The sequence below is a fragment of the Oryzias latipes genome, chromosome 5, assembly GCF_002234675.1.
Source record: "Oryzias latipes chromosome 5, ASM223467v1".
NCBI classification, from domain to species: Eukaryota; Metazoa; Chordata; class Actinopteri; order Beloniformes; family Adrianichthyidae; genus Oryzias; species Oryzias latipes.
In genome coordinates this window covers 23,227,459-23,247,107 of record NC_019863.2, presented here as the reverse complement: position 1 = coordinate 23,247,107, position 19,649 = coordinate 23,227,459, and the positions used below count along the sequence as shown (strand labels likewise).

The following is a 19,649-nucleotide window of genomic DNA, read 5'->3' as shown; positions in this document are numbered from 1 at the left end:
AAAAACCATTTAAACAAATGTGGCATTTCCTGATGCTAGACAAAACATCCTTTATGTCAATCAAGTCAAACTTTATTTATAAAGCATTTTTTAGACATATGTAACACAAGAGATTTAAGTATCCAGAAACTGATTCAGGAGTTGGTCAGTGTTGTCCAAAAGGTAAATGTTGTCCAATGGGGTTGATCAGCCAGAAAAAAGAAAAACAAAAAGGATACTCATGGAAAAAGAACTCCAATGAAAATGGTGTTTTTAACATGTTTTTGTAACATCTTACTCATGATGGATGATATTAATAAAGACAATTAGGATTCAAAACTGCCTTTCTCAGTATTTCTTTATTCAAATAGTTGTGCATCAGGAGCAGACAAAAAAATGCAGTTTAAAGAACTTATAGATGTGGCGCAGCTGTTATGGTGGAAAAGCCACAAGTTCCCTGCTCTGCTCCATTCTGATGCATCCACTTGTAGACTATTTTAAATCTTTAGATTTAAATCATGTTTATTTAGGCAAACTGGCCTTGTTGATGGCAAAATCCTAATTCACACAGCCCCTCCACAGGGTTCTGTTTAACTGCCTCGATATTTTGGTTGATCTCTCCCCCCACATAGTTTTTTCTTTGCATTTCTATGCTGATGACAAACAAATCTTTTTGTATCATCCGCCATTAGATGTGGCAGTGTGATCACACATCTCCTACTGTTTCAAAATGTTCTCCTTAAATGGGAGAAACACATCTTCACATCATGATCCTTCTGCCAGCCCTTTCAAACAGCACAGCTTCACCGTTAACATTAGGTTCTGAGTGACCATTGATTCTGCTTTTCTTGGCCTTAAACTGACATGTATTAATCAAACCTTTACTGAAAACAACAACGTAAGCAATTTTTCCTTTTATTTAAAAATAAATGGAGGTCTATTTATAACTACTGTGCTCGTTTTTTGATCTATTGTAAAAGCATTCCCAGTAGTCTTTTTTATTATGGCTATGCCCTTTTTAGGCGAAATCAAAAACACGTGTCGTTTTCTGGGACATAGTTTCTGCAAACCGGCAGGAGTTGTGGGTGAAAAAAATTAAATCTAGGTCTGACATCCAAAATTGTGTTTAGCTGTAATTTTTAGCATTATGAGACTATAAAAGCTACATAGTTGTTTTTTAATTTAAATGCCCAAATTTTAAACTTTAAAAATAAATATTTAGTTCTAAAGTGTAAAATCAAAAGTCGCCTGAAGGTGGCAGCAGTGAAAACGTCAGTCCGTTGCAAGTCAAAGAAGAAGAAAGTCGCCATGACTAACATTAAAGTAGAGGAAAAGACCTCAAAATCGGGTTGTATTTCAGCTCTAGAAGCTCCGACAATGTCTGGAAATGACGGCGCAGACAAAGCTGAGTCTGGGTTCACGCAGGACTTGAAAAGCGTTCTTGTTACCAGCGTTTTAAACCTGGAAGAGCTCGACATCGACCTGTACAGGTAACACATAGTACAGAGTTCCGTCACTTTTTCCTGAAAAGAAACGCGCAGTTCAGGAACATCACGGAAAACTCAACTATAAAGTAACCCGTTAGCACGGCAGACAGGTGTATGACCAAACGCCGTTCGTTTTTGTTTTCTAAATGCTAAAAACATCTAGCTTTTTGCCAAGGAAACACTACTTCAATTTAAACGATCTTTAATTTATTGCTTTTCATTATCCATTTTTATCAACTTAAATTATTAAGTTTGTTTCATATAAAAAAAACACATATTTTTTATAATTACGAAACACTGAAAACGTCAGAGTTCGGAACTGAGCTTCTGTGTATTTAATTTTCTCGCTCTTTTTGCTAGCTTTATTCCTGTCACTGAAATGAAAACCAGGATTTTTAACTCCTTTACATCGTTCTTATAAACTATGTTTTGTATTGTGTTGTAATACATCAAATTCAACTAATTCAAAAATTACCGTGTGATACATTTAGTGATGTTTTGTTGCGATGCTGACGTCAGTTTTGATTGTTTTTACTTTTATTTTGCAACTAGTGGAAGTTTATTTCGGCTTTTGGCTATTTGAAGGCTGTTTCCGGTGTTTCTCCTGTTGACTTTTGTTCGGGAGAATGACATTAAGTTACATGGGCTGGGAATAAATATATTATATTATATTATATTATATTATATTATATTATATTATATTATATTATATTATTTATTTATTTATTTCTGACCATCATTGCATTTTTTTTTAACTTATCTTTTTCTGTATCACTTTCGCCTGTACGCAGAGAAGTCAGCTCTCGCATCCTTAACTCCTCCACAGCTGAGGTCTTTTCTAATGCTTTTAACCTGGTCCTTTCTCCGTGTACTGATGTTAATACTTTATTATGTAACTTTAACCGTTATTGTCTTTCCATCTTGGATGAAGTCTGTCCTGTTAAAACTAGACTGGCTCCTGTCACTAAGGTTTCCCCTTGGATTAACAATAGTATTCGCCGTCTCAAACAATTATGCAGGAAAGTTGAACGTTTATGGAAAAGAACTCACCTAAATGTTCATCTCCTTCATCTTAAGGATCTTTTAGTTTCTTTTAACAATGCTGTTAGAGATGCGAGGGCTGCATATTTCACTAATCTCATTTCCAAAAGCAGAGGTAATCCTAAAGTGCTGTTCAACACTATTAGTGATATTGTTATGCCCAGTCCACCTGCCGTTCCCATCCATTCAAATGATGATTGTGAAAAGTTTTTATCATTTTTTATTGAAAAGGTCAGATCTGTGAGAAGCTCTCTGTGTCACACAGCTGGTCCTGGCCCTGGTTCTTTTCCTGGTCCGCCTCGTCCTGTGATTTTAGACACTTTCTCGCCTGTTTCCCTCCCTGAGCTAGTCAGATTAGTTGGCACAATGAAGTCATCCTCTTGCTCCCTCGACACGTTGCCAACTTCTCTGCTCAAAGATGTCTTCCAGTCCATTGGTCCCTGTGTCCTGTCAATAATGAACTCGTCTCTGCTGTCTGGTCAAGTCCCTGAGCACTTTAAGGAAGCTGTTGTACTTCCTCTCCTTAAAAAACCTGGGCTTGACCCCTCCCTCTTGAGCAGTTTTAGACCCATTTCTAACCTTCCTTTCATGTCTAAAATTTTAGAAAAGGTTGTTGCCAAACAACTTACAGCTGCTCTCGACAGTCATGGGATATTTGATCATTTTCAGTCAGGTTTTCGCAGAGCTCACTCCACTGAAACAGCCCTTCTCAGAGTCACTAATGACATCCTGATGCAGGGTGATGCAGGAAAATGCTCTGTGTTACTGTTATTAGACCTGACCGCAGCCTTTGACACTGTGGACCATAACATCCTCTTGGACAGGCTGAAAAACTGGGTTGGGGTCTCCGGATCAGCCTTAAACTGGTTTTCATCATATTTGACTGGCAGATCTTTCTCTGTTGTCTTCTCCAAGTTTAAGTCTTCTTCTGCTCCTCTCACTTCTGGTGTGCCCCAAGGCTCAGTTTTGGGACCTTTATTGTTTATTTTATATCTGCTGCCTTTACAGCATATTTTAAGTTCTTTTAATGACATTTCTTATCACTTTTATGCTGACGATATTCAGCTTTATGTGTCTTTTAAACCCCAGGATGTTTTTAAAATACAGACTTTACAAAAGTGTTTGGACTCAGTTAAGAGCTGGATGAATCACAACTTTCTCCAACTCAATGAAGCCAAAACTGAGGTCCTAGTTTGTGCTCCTGACAGTTGTCTCCCCAAGATAATCCATGAGCTCGGCTCACTTGCTTCTTTTATCAAGCCCTCTGTCAGGAACCTAGGTGTAACTTTAGACCCGGTTTTATCCCTGGACTCCCATGTCGGGTCACTCGTTCGCTCTTGTTTTTATCATCTAAAAAACATTGCAAAATTGAGTCCAGTTGTGTCCCGTTCTGAGATGGAGATGCTCATTCACAGTTTTATATCCTCCCGTCTCGACTATTGCAACTCCATCTTCACATGTTTAAGTAAAAAATCTCTAGAACGGCTCCAGATTGTCCAGAACGCTGCTGCTAGGCTTTTAACCAATTCATCCAAGTTCTCACACATCATCCCGTTGTTAATGCAGCTGCACTGGCTCCCCATTCACTACAGAGTGCATTTTAAAATCCTGGTCTTAACATACAGAGCTCTTAATGACCAAGCACCAGTCTACATAAAAGACCTGGTGCAGCCATACACTCCCAGCAGGTCACTGAGGTCATGTGACCAGGGTCTGCTGGCTGTTAAGAGAACCCGTTTAAAGACTAAAGGAGACAGAGCCTTTGCCACGGTGGCCCCATCCCTCTGGAACTCTCTTCCTCTCAGCCTCAGATCTGTGGACTCGGTGTTTTCTTTTAAAAAGCAGCTAAAAACATATCTTTTTAAAATAGCTTTTTCTTAATTTCTTTTTAACATGTGTTTTTACTGTGTTTTACTGTTGTTTTATCGTGTTGTACTGTGAAGCACTTTGTGATTTTTATCTGGAAAGGTGCTATACAAATAAAGTTTATTATTATATTATATTATATTATATTATATTATATTATATTATATTATATTATTATATTATTAGGGGTGTGACGATAAATGCATCACCGCAGTTTATTTTATTTTTTTAAAGTTCTACATATAGTGCGTGATTGGAACTGTAACAAACATATTAAACACATTGATCTTTGCTGATAATTTACTTTTTCTGCTAGTCCTGTGTTCAGACTTTAAGGGCTTTTGGGGGAATCCTTTTATTACTGTTTTCCTTCACTCCCTCTTCTTACACACGCGGCGGTTTCAGCAACACAGGAGACAAATTTACTGTGTTCTCATTATTAATTTCCATTGTATATATTATATTATATTATATTATATCATATTATATTATATTATAATTGTTTGTCATAACAAATATAGCAGCACCTTTTCCCTTTAGCGTTGTGTTGCTAAACAAAGAACAATGTATTTTTGTGTTGTTTTTTTCCCCCCAAAGGCTGCAGATAGAAAGGATTTCTGGTTCAAACATTTAGCAAAGATCTCTGACATCCTTGACTTATGTTTAGCAGTTTTTTTTGTCGTCCTCAGGGGAAGACATCACTGGGTGCCCCGCACTCAGAGGCTCTTTGGAGGCCAAATCATTGGTCAGGCTCTGGTGGCGGCAGCCAAGTCTGTTGGCGAGAACCTATACGCTCACTCCCTGCACTGCTACTTCGTACGAGCAGGTGGCACATCAACTAATGCTTTATTTTGCAGCACCAAAATGTAATAATCTATAGATAACATTTTTTTTCTCCTCTGTTTTTCATGGACGTGTTGTTTTTTTAACAGGGGACCCAAAGGTTCCAGTGCTGTACCAGGTGGACCGCACCAGAGATGGCCGCAGCTTCACTGTTCGCTCTGTGAAGGCCATCCAGCACGGCCAGCCTATACTGATCTGCCAGGCGTCCTTCCAGGTGCTGCAGCCCAGCCCTCTGCAGCATCAGTTCAGCATGCCCGTAGTTCCTCAGCCAGAGGAGCTGCCCACTGTGGAGGAAATTATCCACCAATATCTCAGGTACATTAATCCAGTTTAGTAGTTTGAGATCCCCCAAAGAGATTTTCAGAAAGAAAAGAAAAAATATTTAACAAATTATTTGTATCTTTTTTCTATTTTTGAAGAATTAGCTATTTCTAGTGGAAGCCTTCCTGCCATTTTTGGTGTGGGTATGCAGTAAATAGATCTACCTGAGCATAAAATTCACAACAAAACACAGCGTGAAATATAACTTAATTTTATTTTTAAATAATTAGAATGTTTGCACTTGAACAGCTGTTAAGCGTGTTCAACTACTTTCTTTAGCTAATTTAGCATCATTTAATTTAGCTAACCTGTCCAACATGACTTTTTATACCTGTCAAACGTTTACTTTAGCTATGTTTTGCTAACACATTAGCATACAATCAGCAGTTTTAGCATCTCATTAGGGTCTTCCTTTCTTTAGCTAATTTAGCATAGTTATTGTTTAGCTTTTTCAACTTGCTCAGCGTACCGAGCTTATTTCAGTGGGTTTTAAGTTTTTTGCTTTATAACATTTTAAGTGCAACAGATTTGTTTTCTCTACACTTTTAAAGTTTATATTAAATTTATATTGATTTAGCATTTTTAGCAACATGAATGTATTTTTTTTTTTTTTTTTTTTTTTTTTTTTAAACTTGTCCTGTCCAACAGCTAGGCAAACAGATGAGAGCTGAGGGCCTCTTGTGTTGGACATATTTTATTTTAACAAGAGGGGTTATTCATCTTCAGACAAACCAAAGGTATGTCTGAATAAACCCCTTTTGTAATTGAGGCCAAACTTTATTAATTTCAATCATGTTTGAAAATCTTTGGTGTTGGACCGGACGGAAAAGGAAAGAGGGGAAGAAGAGAGAGGGACGTTAGAGAGAGGGGGGGGTAGGAGGGTGATAATAGGAGGGGAAGGGGGGTAAGACCATGAAGCAGCATAGAGCAGGCAGGTTTACTGGTTGTTTATCGTTACGGTACGGTTCAAATGTAGTACAAAAAGGGCGGGGCCTGTTCACACACACTCAAATATTATCAACACACCTGCTAGCCGCAAAAATGTCCACAGGTCAACATGCACACAAAACAGATAGTGTTCACGAACGCATACCTATGCCTTTAAACCAACTAGTGTGAAATCTTTCATTCATTCAATCATGCAAACTATTAGTGCAAAGGTGAGCTAACACCTGTGCTCAGGTGAGTGTTTATGTTCTTCTAAAATGGATGGTGGAATGTGAAAAGAAGGAGGAGGAGCGCCCAGCCACCCCCACACCCATACCCCCGCCGCAGCAGCAGCGGCAGCCGGAGCCCCCCCAACGCCACACGGGAACAGGCAGGGAACAACCGCCCCCCGGGCGACCAAGACCGCCACCCAGGCCAGGGCCAGCAGGACCGCCGCGAGGCCCCCAGAGCCAGAGAGCAGGGAGGCGCAGAGGGAAAGAGAGCGCCGCCCCAGCCCAGCCAGGAAAGCAGCCCCCCGCCGCGCCGGAAGAGCCCAACGCAGGGCCCCACCGGAGAGGGACGCCCACAGCCCCAGACGAGCACCCCACCACCACCCAGGAGTTCCGGGCATCCCCCCGCCCCGACCCCAGGTACGAGCCAGGACCCCCCAAGGGAGACCCGCTCCGCACTCCAGGCAGCCACCCACCCGGCCCACGGTTGGTCCAGGTAGGAGCAAGGCAGGGGCCCGCCGCCCCCGCCCAGGAGGGGGGAACCCCGGGGAAAAAAGGGCGGCCCACAAGGGATGTTATAAATATGGCCCGACCAGGCTCGGCCATGTTGGAAGTTTGGCGGGGCCCAGCGTCCAGGGGCAAGGACCAGGACCCACCCCCCAGGGACACGAACACCCCCGGCTCAGGTGTAATATGAACCCCCCCACCGTGCGGAGAGAGCACCGCCGGGCCCAGGGAGCCGGCACCCAAGGGACACGGCCGCCATCGCCAAGGGGCCCGCACCCCCCACCAGGGAAGGGGTAGGGGACAGATGGACCCAGGTCCCACCTTCCTTGTAAAATGTGTGTGCGTGTATGGGTGTTTGAGAGGGTGTTTGTGTGCATGTGTGTGTGTGTTTATGTTTGAATGTATATATTGAAGGGGGAGGGGTGTGTGTACTAAGGGGGGTGCAGTTAAAATTGGCGAGTAGGGCACTAAGGGGACATCTCCTGATTACTCACAGTGATGTCCCCTCACCCTCCACACCAAGGGGCCCTAAATGTCTAAGGTGCGGTTAAAATTGGCGGGTAGGGTGCCAGGAGGACATCTGCTGCTTGCTTGCAGTGATGTCCAAGCACCCCCCCTACCAAGGACCCTACATGTCTAAGGTGCAAATAAAACCGAAAGAGGGGGGGCCCACTCCATACGGCAACCATAGGAGGGGGGCCACTCCCAAGTAGCCCCCCCCCCAAGGCGCATCGCAGGCTAGACCCCCCACCCCCTCACCCTAATATGAGGTTATATAAGGAAGGGGGTAAGTTGGGGACAGCTGGTAGACTGTCCCCCGGTGGTCAAACAGCCGTCCCCCAGCCCACCCCCAGCAAAGGGGCCAGGGCCACCCAGCCCAGGGGCCCACCCCCGGAGGCGCCGACACCCCAGGCCCGGCACCACCCACCCCACACAGAGAGAGAGGAGCCAGAAAGCGTCGCCCCCCCCCGGAGCAAGCCCAGGCCCCCACCCCCAGACGCCGGCCCTAGAAGAGCTCTGGTCAGGCCTCGACGGGACCGAGGAGGCCAACCGGCCGAGGCAACCACTGATTGCCTCAGCGGAGACCCCGACCCGCTAGCCCCCCCCGACCCGTACTAATAATGGGACCCCCTCCCCCCCAGAACGCCCCCCCACAGGACAGGGCCGACAAGCCCCCCACCCCACCCCACCCCAGACCCCGCAGCCGAAGCGGGTGACACCCAGAGCGACCGGGGGCCCCGAGAGGGTTGTCCCGTCCCGTCCCAGAGCCAGGGAAGGGCCGATCCCAGCCCCAGGTGCAGATGGGCAGCCCATCCGGCGCCGCTGGGCCCCCCCCACCCGAGCAGGGCCCCCCGCCAACCCCCCCCAGCACAGGCAAAGGGACCACCCCCCCAAGCCAAGCCAGACCACCACCCCACCCCCCCACCACGCACCCCCACACCCAAGCCCAGAGGACCACGCAGCGCCCCAGCCCGCCCCACCCAGGCACCGGACCCGACCCCCCGACCAACGGAGCCCCCCACCGCCCCCCACCGCCCCAACATGAATGTATAATGACGGTGTATTTTCTTAAATAAACGTTTTAAACTGTCCCTGTCATTAGCTGTTCTGTAACCGTGTGGTTCTGCTAATGTGGGCCCTCACTCAATAGCCTTGTTTCTGCTGAGCAGTCCAATATTTTGAGCATTTTCATTAAAAAGTTGACCCATTAAACGTTTCAAACTGTACCATTTTTGGTTGTCTGTCCTTAGAAAAATGGAACGGAACAGTTAGGAGCCACTGTCGTCACACAGCGAAACCCATTTATTGGAGGAGACAAAAGAGGACGCCAGACCACCGCCAACGTTTCCAAACATTCGATTTATTTGTCTTTCAGTTTTCGGCTGTATTGCTGCAGGCAATCTTCTCTAAAACAACATTAGATGACTTTTATGAAGCACCAAAAGCCAATGAGCTGCTGGATGACCTCCATTCTTGTTGTTGTTAGAAACGAGGCTAATGAGAACTCTTCTCTGTATGTTTCTGCATGTGTTTCACAGTAAACCAGACCTGACGGAAAGTGCAAAGGTCGGTCTGAATAAAATTCTGGCGTCCGAGGTCCCCATTGAGATCAAACCTGTCAACCCGGCACTCTTCTACAGAATTTCTCCGGGAGAGCCGAGACGTTATTTTTGGGGACGTGCTCGGGGTTATATTGGTAAAATGCTTGTATTCCATATTTGTATTCCGTACTGCCTCATTTCTCACTTAGTTTGCTGATGTGTCGTTGTATTTTTTGTTCAGGTGAAGGTAACATGAAGCTGCACTGCTGCGTGGCTGCATACGTGTCTGACTTTGCTCTGCTGGGCACGGCTCTGCTGCCGTACTCTAAGTACAAGGCCAGGTTCACTGCCTCCCTGGATCACGCCATGTGGTTCCACAGCACCTTCCGCAGCGATGAGTGGATGCTGTACGAGTGTGAAAGTCCATGGGCAGGTGCAGTTCAAGTCTCATCTTCTAAACTCCATAAAACACCTGCCCAGATGTAGAATTACAGGGAGAAAATGGCTCTGACTAAACTCAGAGGCTTTGTCTGAATTCCCTCACTACTCACCACTTAGTGCACCAAATGGGGAGATTTGTCAGGGTGTCCGAATCTACAATTCCAAAATCCAGTGTCCTGGAAATTTCCCAGAAGAAATAACCCAGCACTAATAAATGTTTTAGGAGTGAGCGAGTAGTGAGAGAATTCGGACACTACCAGAGCTTGAACAGTCTTTTGGTAACAACGCGTTAGAGTAATTGTCAAAGCATTTTCCTTCCCATTGGATGACAAATTCTAAGACCTTTAGCAGTTGTTGGTCGCCAGAGAAAGTTGCTAATGCACTTAAAACTATACACAAGTAACACGCAACCCCACTGATTGTTAAAATAACTGAGTTTCCTGAACTTTAAAATTACTGGTGGGCAGTGGAAGGAGGAACTTCAACACAATAATTTTAATGTTTTTAACATCAAAATCATACTGTCTGACAGAGGTGAGCAGCCCTACTTACTGCTGATTTCTTGGAATCACCTGATTCAGCAAATCGGATACGGGGAGCGAAATGAGGAAAATTAACAGAATGGTAGATCCTGAGGATCGTGGTTTGATTTTGTGATGATGCTTAAAACCATTGAGTTAAAAATGGAGGAGTTTTACATCCCAGTCAGGATTTCATATCTACTTTTTCTATTAAAAACTCACTTAAAAGGCTGCAAATGTCTGTTCAGATCAGTTTTTAATACAAAGACGTTAATAAGAAGAGCTCAAAGTTTGAGTTCCACACAGAAAATAATCTCACCAGATTTTTTTTTTAATTCCCTTTTTGTCTTTTGTGTTTGCCCTCTACAGGGAGCAGTAGAGGACTGGTTCAAGGTCGACTGTGGAGACGAGACGGTGTGCTGGCTGCCTCCTGCGCCCAGGAAGGAGTCCTGAGAGTCAAACCAGTTACACAGACCAGCAAACTATAGGCCATTACGCCTAATGCATTTTCATGCAGATTCATGTTGATATAAATAATATCATTGTTATTATGGAGAGCCTTGATTAAGACATTTATTTAATTGTAAAAAAAAAGATTGCACTTTACATAACCTTAAATGTTGACATCAAAAATATTCAACATTCAATTAATTTTATTTATATAGCCCAATATTTACAACAATAGTTGTCTCAATGGGCTTCATACTGGTAATTGTGTAATAAACCTGAATCATAAAGAACATAGAATTCAATAGCTGATTGCTAAATTAAACTAAACAGACTAAACTAAACTGTGCAAGGATTTTCACTTTTAGACTGGTGAAAGTGAATAAAAGACTTCCAGGACATAATGATGCCCCTAAAAGCTGAGAAATTGAAGCAATAAAGCAAACCCAAATGATGGCAACATTTTGAGAAATGTATAAAAATACTCTGTCTGTGTGTGGGGGTGGTGGGGTGAAAAGTTGAGGCAACTCTGATTTGAATGGAATCTAAATGAAGTGTGGTCAAATTTAAGACTGGAATTTACTTTCATCTTTTTCATCTATTAGTGAGACTTTTGTTTTTTAATTGTTGAAAAACTGACCTTTTTGTTTCTGTGATTGTGAATCTGTTTTAATACAATTAATGCAAACATTGCTACTGAGACAATTTTGTAAAGTCTGCTTGATACTAAATTTTAGTTGCTTAAAAAAGGTTTTTAAAATGAAGTTTTATAAAATAAAAGCACTGATGAAACCGTTTTCTGTCATGTACTTTACTGAAGAGCTCACTGAAAAATCGGGTTAAATGTCATTGCAGTTCATAATTTTAAGATTAAAGTCAAAATTATGAGATATAAGTCAGTTTTGTTTGTTTTTTAATGTCAGAAATCTGAGATAAGTCAGAATTTCTCATTTCTTCTTCGCCTTATTTTGAAAGGGCGTTGCATCCGCTTGGTTACTATGCAGTTGGCGCCCTTGGTTACCGCTATTTTCCAACTATTCGACGCTTTCTAAGGATCTTTAAGATACATTTGATTTTTTTCTCAAGAGAGACATTCCAGAGAGACTTTAGTCTATAACGGAAACTTGTCCAAGTGTCAGGTAAAGCAAGGCACGAACAACCAAAGAAATAATAAGTTAACTTGCTAACATAAGCTAACGGTTGTTTTTAGCTTTTAGCTAACCTGAGCTTTCCAATCTGTTTGTTGTATGCTAACTGTAAGGTATACATTATTTAATATATTCTTTATGGCTGTGTTTTGTTTGTTAGAATCGCTTAAACGTAGTGCCTGCAGCTATTGTTGGGACCACACGTAGCTCCTCTCTATGGCTAAGCTAACAACAGTGACGTGAACGATGTTGTTGTACAAATTGTTTACATCATCATGTTTTCCCAGATGTACAATGGAGAAAGACCAAAACTGCGCTATTGCATTTAATGCGTCCAAAAGGGAGCTGTTCACCTCTAATAATGGATACAAGTCGATGCAGAAGCGGCTTAGGTCTCAGTGGAAAATCCAAAGGTAAGGCAACACGAAAAACTAGCACTGACTGTTGGGAACACAGTTGTCTACCTGTGCCATCTATAATATAAACGGTCTCTACCTTAAATTCGAATCTATTTATTTATTTGGCATCCTACTGAAAGGATTTGGTTTAAATTTTGATTTAAAGAGAGGGAAAAGGGAAAGATTACAAAAATTAGGTGCTAAATGGTTGAAAACAAGCCAGGGACTAAATGTTTAAAATCGTTTCAGGGTGATTTCTTAAATGTATTGTGTAAACAACATATTTATTCATTACTCAAATAATGCATATTAACAGAAGCATGTATAAATATGGTGGTTAATTTACCTCAGAAAGTGTTGTGATCTGTTGTGAAAAAGAAGCAAAACCTGCACACCCTCTTCTCCTTTTTTTAAAGCTTTATTCTGTAAGGACCCGGTGGACCAGGGGTCTGCAATGGCTCCAGGGCCACATGTGACACTTTTTTTTACCCCTCCAATGTGGCTTTCTGATTAAAGACCCCCCTCCAGTCATATTTTGGTCTATTATCGGTGGTCTTTTATTTATGATTATGCAGTTTTTAGCCAAAATCAAAAAACCTCTGTTGTTTTCAAGCACATACTTTTAACAAAGCGGCAGTCATTTATTGAAAATTCACTTCTGAGGTTTGGGCAGGACTGCTGGTGAGGAACACAGCATGCCCCCTCATCCTTTCCCCGTTACTGAGAGCTCTCTGTTTACACACTCACCTGCTAGCTTACAGCCCCTCACACATCCAACCTAACATTACCCTTGCAACAAAAACAGCGAGCTATGTCACAGCTATTTTGCCGTACAGTTTTGAGCCCGATGCCAGCTCGGTACGAGGAAAACGAAGACCTTCATGTATGTAGTTGAGTGCAAATGGATGCATCAGAATGGAGCGGAACAGGGCTTGGCATTGTAGCTTCTACACTATAAGCTTATTCGTATGGCATTTTTCCCCCTGCTCCTGATTCATAATGATTTGAATAAATAAATTCTCAGAAATGCAATTTTAAGCTTAATTTTCTTTATAAATGTCCCCCATCATCAGAAAAATGTCACGAGAACATGTACAAAAAACCCACCAAAAGTGCATTTTTTATCAGAGTGGGTCTTTAAAGCCCGAGGGTCAGCTACCCTTCTAAAACTGAAAACTCGGTTTCTTAGGATTAATTACGTTTTCTTATTTATATGATAGTGGAACCAGTTATTAAGGTAACTGGCCTTTTGTGATAAAGCACCAAATTTGACATTATTGTAGTCGATCCTGTTTGAGAAAAGCATGTTTGCGACAACATAACTAAAAAAAAATATATATAGAGAGAGAGAGAGTATTTTATAGGTATCACTTAAGTTAAAAGATTGCATTTTGTGCATTGACATCCCACATTTTCAGACTGAACCAATAAAATATTTTTTTAACGATTGAATGTATTGCCGTCATCTTTAAAAATGGCCGCCATTTTGGCTTTTACTCATGGCAAACAAGCTTTTTTGAAAAAGTGGTTCCTGAGGTACATCAATACCAAATTTGGCTGCTTTTACCACAAAATGCACGTTTTCTATGATAAATCAACCTAACCGGCTAAAGCCCCAGTGGTTGGATAAAAATAGAAAGTTGAAGGTCAACACTCTTCAAGAACACAACCTGAAAGAAATCCTGTTGTGAAAACATTGAACCGAGGCTGTTCAGATTGCTGTGGTCATCTCTGTAGGCTTCATTTGGGAAATTCCCTCTCAACCACATTTTGTCTTTAGCAGCATAAAGGACGAACTCTCTGAGGAGAGGCTGAAAGGAGTGAAGCTGTGGGTTTCCGCTGGCCCAAGGGAGAAGTTCTTGGCATCTGAGGTGACAGATCAGGAAAACCAGATATTTTTAGTTGAAGGGAAAGGAAGTCTGACCTTTGCCTGGGATGTTTGCAGCTTGAGGTGCTGAAGCATTACCTGGACAGTGGAGGAAACATGCTGGTCATGCTGGGCGAAGGAGGAGAAACGAAGTACGACACCAACATAAACTTTCTCCTGGAGGAGTTTGGAGTCGTGGTCAATAATGGTAAACGTTAAATTGTGGCGGGAAAAAGTTGTTTTTTGCTTTAAAATATTTGTCACACTCTCCTTTTCATTAATTGCTTCAATGCTACAGATGCTGTAGTGAGGAATACTTACTACAAATATTTCCACCCGAAGGAGGCGCTGGTGTCTAACGGTGTACTGAACAGGTGTGTATTGAAGAGGTCTCCCTGGATGTTCTCACTTAAACATTTCTACTCCAGATATTCCCAGTTATTCCCAAATGTCAATCATATTTTTCCAAACCATTGACTGTATATAAGCACTGGACTGAAAGACCCCTCCCCCTCGTATTCGAAACAGGAAGTGCATGCTGGTTCCAAGAAGCCAAAATCCCATTCATTCTTTCATTTTCTGAACCCGTTTTGTCCCTTTCGGGGTCACGGGGCTGCCTATCTCATGGACGAAGGCCAAAATCCCATAGACTTCTATAGAGGAAGGAACAGCTATTAATCAGTCATGATCATCATTTCTCAGAATACCCATTATTGATCTGCTACCTTAGTTTAATCCACATTTTTTTTCAATAGTTTTTTTCTTTATTTCAAGTTCTTCAAGTTGTAAAATGGCTAATCAAATCCCTAGGTGGTGCCTGCTGACCCCCATGTCAAATGTTCGAAATAGAGATAGGGGGATAGGGGTGTGGCCTTCCAGGAAGCTCACTCCTGATTGGTGAGTGTGGTTGCCATAGAACTCAGACCGATTCAAACTAATTGCTGCTTAGTGATGATGTCCATCATGGCAGTGCCCACATCATGGAAAAATGGAGACTGAATTCACTTTATTTTCGTTAGAGTCGTTTTCTGATATGTGCTATACAAACAAACTTGCCTTGCCTAAAAAAAAGTGAGAAATCATATTCAGTATTTCTGATTTAGGTCAAGCAACAAATGTTTTTTTTGCACAGCCTATAATAATTGGCACATTTCTAACCATTCCCGCTGATCCTTTGTGTTTCTTTTTCAGAGAAATCAGTCGAGCGGCTGGAAAAGTGGTCACAGGAGTCATCGAAGAGGAAAATGTTGGAAACAATTCACAGTAAATATATTTCAGTATTTATCCAGCTTTCAAAGCCGTCTTTATTTTCTTTTCTTACAATGACACTGAGCTTGTCTCTTTTCCTTTACTCAGGGCTCTGACGTTTGTGTATCCCTATGGAGCCACTCTGAACGTGATCAAACCCGCCGCCGCCGTTCTGTCCACGGGTTCCGTCTGCTTCCCGCTCCACAGGCCCGTCCTGGCCTTCTATCAGGGGAAGGTCTGTGAGGTTTTCCTACGGGTTTACTGACCAATGCTTTTTCATCTGACAATAAATAAGAAATATAGTAATGTGACAGCTATCTATTATTTTTAAAAATTAAAACAGTCACACTTTACAGTCCCATTGCACACACACACACACACACATTCAGTGTTTTGCTCAAGGACACTTCAACACAAGTGAACCACAGCCATCCTTCTTTATTGTAGAACGTTGGTGCACAGTTCTAGATGCTCTATCTGTCACTATCATCACTGTCACCATTTTTAATCAAATTGAGGCTTAACAGGATGCATGGTGGTGTAGTGGTTAGCGCTCTCACAGTGGAGAAGGTCCTGGTTTGAATCCCGGCTGGAACCTTTCTGTGTAGAATTTACGTGTTCTCCTGGTGCATGCAGGGGCTTCTCCAGGTCAGGGTTCTGCAACCCCAGGATCCGGAGCCATGTGTGGCTCTTTGGATACAAAAAATAAAAAGCTTTTAGTTTTAGAAAGTAACTGTAAAGTTCAAAGTAAGTAAGTAGTAAAGCATAGATAAGTAAAGGAAAAAAACTCCAACTGTATTCAACTCATTCACAAACATTTGAAGGACAAACTCCAGACTTCGGGAGCTGTAATTCTATTCAGTCTATCAATCTCTCGTAGTTAACCAAAGTTGAACTGAAACATTTTGATAGATTTTTGAGGGGTCAGTAAAAACAACCAGAATTCATCCTTAAGGCACTAATTTTTGAAAAAAATGCAAGGATTTTTTTAGTTCTGGTTCAAAAAATGCGGTAACAAGTCACTTAATTGGCTCTGATTGAGTTAGATTTATAGATTTCTGGCTGAGATCCACCACAAATAGTAAAGGAATTTTTTTTTCACTGCTAACATTAAACTATATTACTACTACATTTGCTGCATTGAGGTGATCTTATGTGACACTGGGTGTCTTTTATTTTGAAAGGAAGTCATGTGATCCTCTGTCAAAAGTTATAAAATATTTCATATTTTGAAAATAAGACTATTTTTCATTCATGTTTATGTATGTAAAAAACATTACTTTTTATATTTATCACAATAATGACAATAAAATAGAAATCAGTGTCTTATTTTGTGGGTTGTGGTCTGGTGAGAAATCGACCCAAATGGCTTTTTAAATCAGGAAGGTTGCTGACAACAGTTTCGTCCCACAGTCCGTGACCCTGACCAGGTCACGGTGTACCCCGCCTTCGCCCAACAGTAGCTGGGAAAGGTTCCAGCAGCCCTGTAACCCCAAAAAGGATTCAGCAGGTTCTGAAGATGGATGGATGGATGGATGGATGGATGGATGGATGGATGGATGGGACTAAACTGTTTGCTTGACCTGAAGGAACACTGACATCCATTTGTGGTCATGTCAGAGTGCGACTTCGACAGTGGTTCAGCTCCTCCTGCAGGCTGCAGGTCTGCCTTCTTTTTCACTTTGAGGGGGCTTTCCATCCATCTTCCAAACCTGCTTAATCCCTTTTGGGGTCACGGAGTTGCTGGAGGCTATCCCAGCTACTGTTTAGTGTAGGTGGGGTACACTTTGGACGGGTCGCCCCATCGCAGGGCCGCACAATCGCTAACAGAGGTGACTAAGGTTTGGTGTGTCTTACAGGAATCTGGCAAACTGGCCGTCTCCGGCTCCTGTCACATGTTCAGTGATCAGTACATAGACAAAGAGGAGAACAGTAAGATCTTGGTGAGTTCTGCTGACAGCTAAAGTGCTTTTTCTTTTCATTAAAAAGGCAGATCAAAGTAACGACAGCTCTGTCTTTGTGCCTTGTTTCATTCCAGGACGTCCTCCTTCAGTGGCTCATGACTGACAATATTCACCTGAATCAGATCGACGCTGAAGATCCGGAGGTTTGAGCACGACTCGCTAACAGGCCGTCAGAACTGATGGGCCTCATTGAGCTGATTTTTCTGTCCTTCCCTGCACCCCACAGATCTCCGATTACACCATGCTGCCCGACACAGACTGGCTGTCTAAACGGCTCCGATCCTGCTTGCAGGAGGGGGACGAGAGTCCCCGAAACTACACGCCCCTCTTCGTCATGCCTCTGTTCAGTCTGTCCACAGACACTTTGCCTGAAGTCATAAAGTACGAACTAAAACCAACGTCAGCCGCCTGCTGGTTTGGATCATAGTTAACACGCTTGTTCTTTCTTTCTTTAGCGCCTATAAGCAGCTGAATGTCAAAAAAGAGCCGCTTCAGCTGATCGCACCCCAGTTTGAAACCCCCCTCCCCCAGCTCCAGCCCGCTGTAAGTTTCAACAGTTTGAACACCTCCGATTTATTTTTCTTAGAGCTTTGTGATTCTTTTGGGGTTTTTCCCCCACATTTCTTCTCAGGTTTTCCCACCCGCCTTCAGCGACCTTCCTCCCCCCATGTTAGACCTGTTTGATCTTGATGAAGCATTTTCATCGGAGAAAGTGCGCCTGGCGCAGCTGACCAATAAGTGTAAGACCTGGGCCTCATTTATAGAAACCCTCTATTAATCCATTTTAAAAGCGTTCCCAGTGGCATTTTTAGCCAAAATCTTTCCAAATTCCTTCACTGCTCACTTCCATTTTTTCAGGGTGTCTGACTATGCAATTCCTTAATACAGTACACTAGAAATTTCCCAGGAGTCTCTGCAAAAAAGGTGCATCAATACTCACTGGATTGGCGAATATAGACCACAATGCATTTGAACAATTTTCAATGTAAAAGTAGTATTTTAAATTTTCTTAACCAAAGTGTTCATCTTCAGAACAATGAGTTTAGCCTTCATTAAATGTTCTTAGTTTATAGAAAGTTGCCTCGGATTTGGGGGTGGGTCTTTAAATGCATCATTTAGATTAATCCCTCAAGCTTTTCCCCTTTGTTTTGACTAAATTAAATCCTCTATACTTTTGTAGGTACTGACGACGATCTAGAATTTTATGTTCGCAAGTGTGGAGAAATTCTTGGCGTCACACCCAAACTGGGCAAACAGGTGGACGCCAAACACATCTTGGAGCACGTGTTTTTCCAAGTGATTGAATTCAAAAAGCTCAACCAGGTGAAATTCCTAAATTAGTCAGATTTATTGGGATGTTTGCACAAACTGAATGTTTTCTTTTCTTAAAGGACCACGATGGAGACACAGAAGCCCGCCTGACTCCACCTTAACAGCTGTGTGGCTTTGAGAAGCAGCATTGTAAATGTTTTGTACAGTTTGTTAAAATATTTCCTTTTATTTGGATAAATTTAAAATAAACTTTGTTCTGAGAACACGCTGTGCTCAATGCCATTGATTCAAACTTTTCAAACTTCAGGGGCTGAATGAGGCGTTTTTGGGCTCCACACCTGCTCCTGTGAGTTGGACTCCGTGCAGAACATGGGGCTGTTCTCAGCTTTGATCAGGGACACGTCCCAGGAGGTCTGCGATGCTGTGAGGTCTCCATAGGACTGGTCAAAACAAGCAGCATTTTTGGGCTTCTGGAGGAGGATTTGCGGGGTGGAGATCTTTGCCTGCACCGGAACGCACAGTTTATTGCAGGCATCTGCCTCCTGAGCGGTGGAGCCGTGCAGCGGCAAACCCAGACAGGGAGAGACTATGTCAGAGAGGCAGAGCGACGCCAGCATGGACGCCTTGCTGTCAGACCAGTCAGCCGCCGGGTCGCAGGACACCTTGGATGTGGAGAGCTGGTCCAGAGACAGAGCGGCCAGTAAACTCTGTTCTCCAAAGAACTTCTTGTCAAACTCTGACGGAGAGGAGCATTGAAAGCTTTTCAGATCTGGAATGGGAGATGCTGCATAAATGGAGGACTCTGCTCTCAAACTGTTCATCAGGGAGGAGGGGGAAAACCTTACCTTGTAAGACACAAGTGCTCTCCATCTTGTCTGGAGATGTGAAGGGCTCAGTCTGCTGGGTTTTAACCTGCCTCTTAATTGTCCCAGCTGGAGGCTGATTAGCTGAATGGAGACTTCCTGCTGCATAGGAAGTTTTGCATTTGTGTAATTTCTACCAAATATAATATACCCAACAAAAAGTACTTGTCATAAGAAAAAGATCAAAACATGACAACACCATAAATTAGACATAAATTAGAGTGGTTTTCTTTTATT

At 42.7% G+C, this 19,649-nt stretch overlaps 3 protein-coding genes across 6 annotated transcripts; 2 read left to right on the top strand and 1 right to left on the bottom strand.

The window, feature by feature from the left end:
• The first annotated feature begins 1,246 nt into the window (after window positions 1–1,246).
• Window positions 1,247–11,449, top strand: acot8 (acyl-CoA thioesterase 8). The gene is made up of 6 exons (XM_023955105.1): window positions 1,247–1,469; window positions 5,063–5,199; window positions 5,306–5,531; window positions 9,241–9,398; window positions 9,485–9,676; window positions 10,575–11,449. Exons 1-6 carry the CDS (start codon window positions 1,288–1,290, stop codon window positions 10,691–10,693), a joined length of 1,014 nt encoding a protein of 337 aa, XP_023810873.1. The 5' UTR covers window positions 1,247–1,287; the 3' UTR covers window positions 10,694–11,449.
• Window positions 11,450–11,626: 177 nt separating this feature from the next.
• Window positions 11,627–18,812, top strand: ift52 (intraflagellar transport 52). 4 transcript variants are annotated; one of them, XM_011475264.3, is made up of 14 exons: window positions 11,627–11,791; window positions 12,088–12,213; window positions 13,982–14,069; window positions 14,144–14,273; window positions 14,364–14,439; window positions 15,257–15,328; window positions 15,422–15,548; window positions 17,173–17,256; window positions 17,352–17,420; window positions 17,504–17,658; window positions 17,733–17,820; window positions 17,909–18,017; window positions 18,458–18,600; window positions 18,669–18,812. In XM_011475264.3, exons 2-14 carry the CDS (start codon window positions 12,095–12,097, stop codon window positions 18,708–18,710), a joined length of 1,302 nt encoding a protein of 433 aa, XP_011473566.1. In that variant the 5' UTR covers window positions 11,627–11,791; window positions 12,088–12,094; the 3' UTR covers window positions 18,711–18,812. The 4 variants fall into 4 exon arrangements, with proteins under 4 accessions (XP_011473566.1, XP_011473565.1, XP_020559052.1 ...); XM_011475263.3 differs by having other exon boundaries at window positions 13,979–14,069; XM_020703393.2 differs by lacking the exon at window positions 11,627–11,791 and adding an exon at window positions 11,866–11,913 and having other exon boundaries at window positions 13,979–14,069.
• Window positions 18,602–19,505, bottom strand: LOC101163484. The gene is made up of 2 exons (XM_004068935.3): window positions 19,395–19,505; window positions 18,602–19,318 (listed from the first exon to the last, which is right to left on the bottom strand). Exons 1-2 carry the CDS (start codon window positions 19,417–19,419, stop codon window positions 18,846–18,848), a joined length of 498 nt encoding a protein of 165 aa, XP_004068983.1. The 5' UTR covers window positions 19,420–19,505; the 3' UTR covers window positions 18,602–18,845.
• Window positions 19,506–19,649: the final 144 nt, after the last annotated feature.

Bases quoted from the DNA above. Each gene is read 5' to 3' on its own strand.
- acot8 (XM_023955105.1), top strand. From the start codon at position 1,288: ATGACTAACATTAAAGTAGAGGAAAAGACCTCAAAATCGGGTTGTATT. The intron at 5,532-9,240 runs GTACATTAATCC...TGTGTTTCACAG, and splicing joins ATTATCCACCAATATCTCAG to TAAACCAGACCTGACGGAAA. The intron at 9,677-10,574 runs GTGCAGTTCAAG...TGCCCTCTACAG, and splicing joins GTGTGAAAGTCCATGGGCAG to GGAGCAGTAGAGGACTGGTT.
- ift52 (XM_020703393.2), top strand. The intron at 12,214-13,978 runs GTAAGGCAACAC...TTTTGTCTTTAG, and splicing joins TCTCAGTGGAAAATCCAAAG to CAGCATAAAGGACGAACTCT. The intron at 17,257-17,351 runs GTGAGTTCTGCT...GTTTCATTCCAG, and splicing joins AGGAGAACAGTAAGATCTTG to GACGTCCTCCTTCAGTGGCT.
- LOC101163484 (XM_004068935.3), bottom strand. From the start codon at position 19,419: ATGGAGAGCACTTGTGTCTTACAAG. The intron at 19,319-19,394 runs GTAAGGTTTTCC...CTCCCATTCCAG, and splicing joins GAGCACTTGTGTCTTACAAG to ATCTGAAAAGCTTTCAATGC.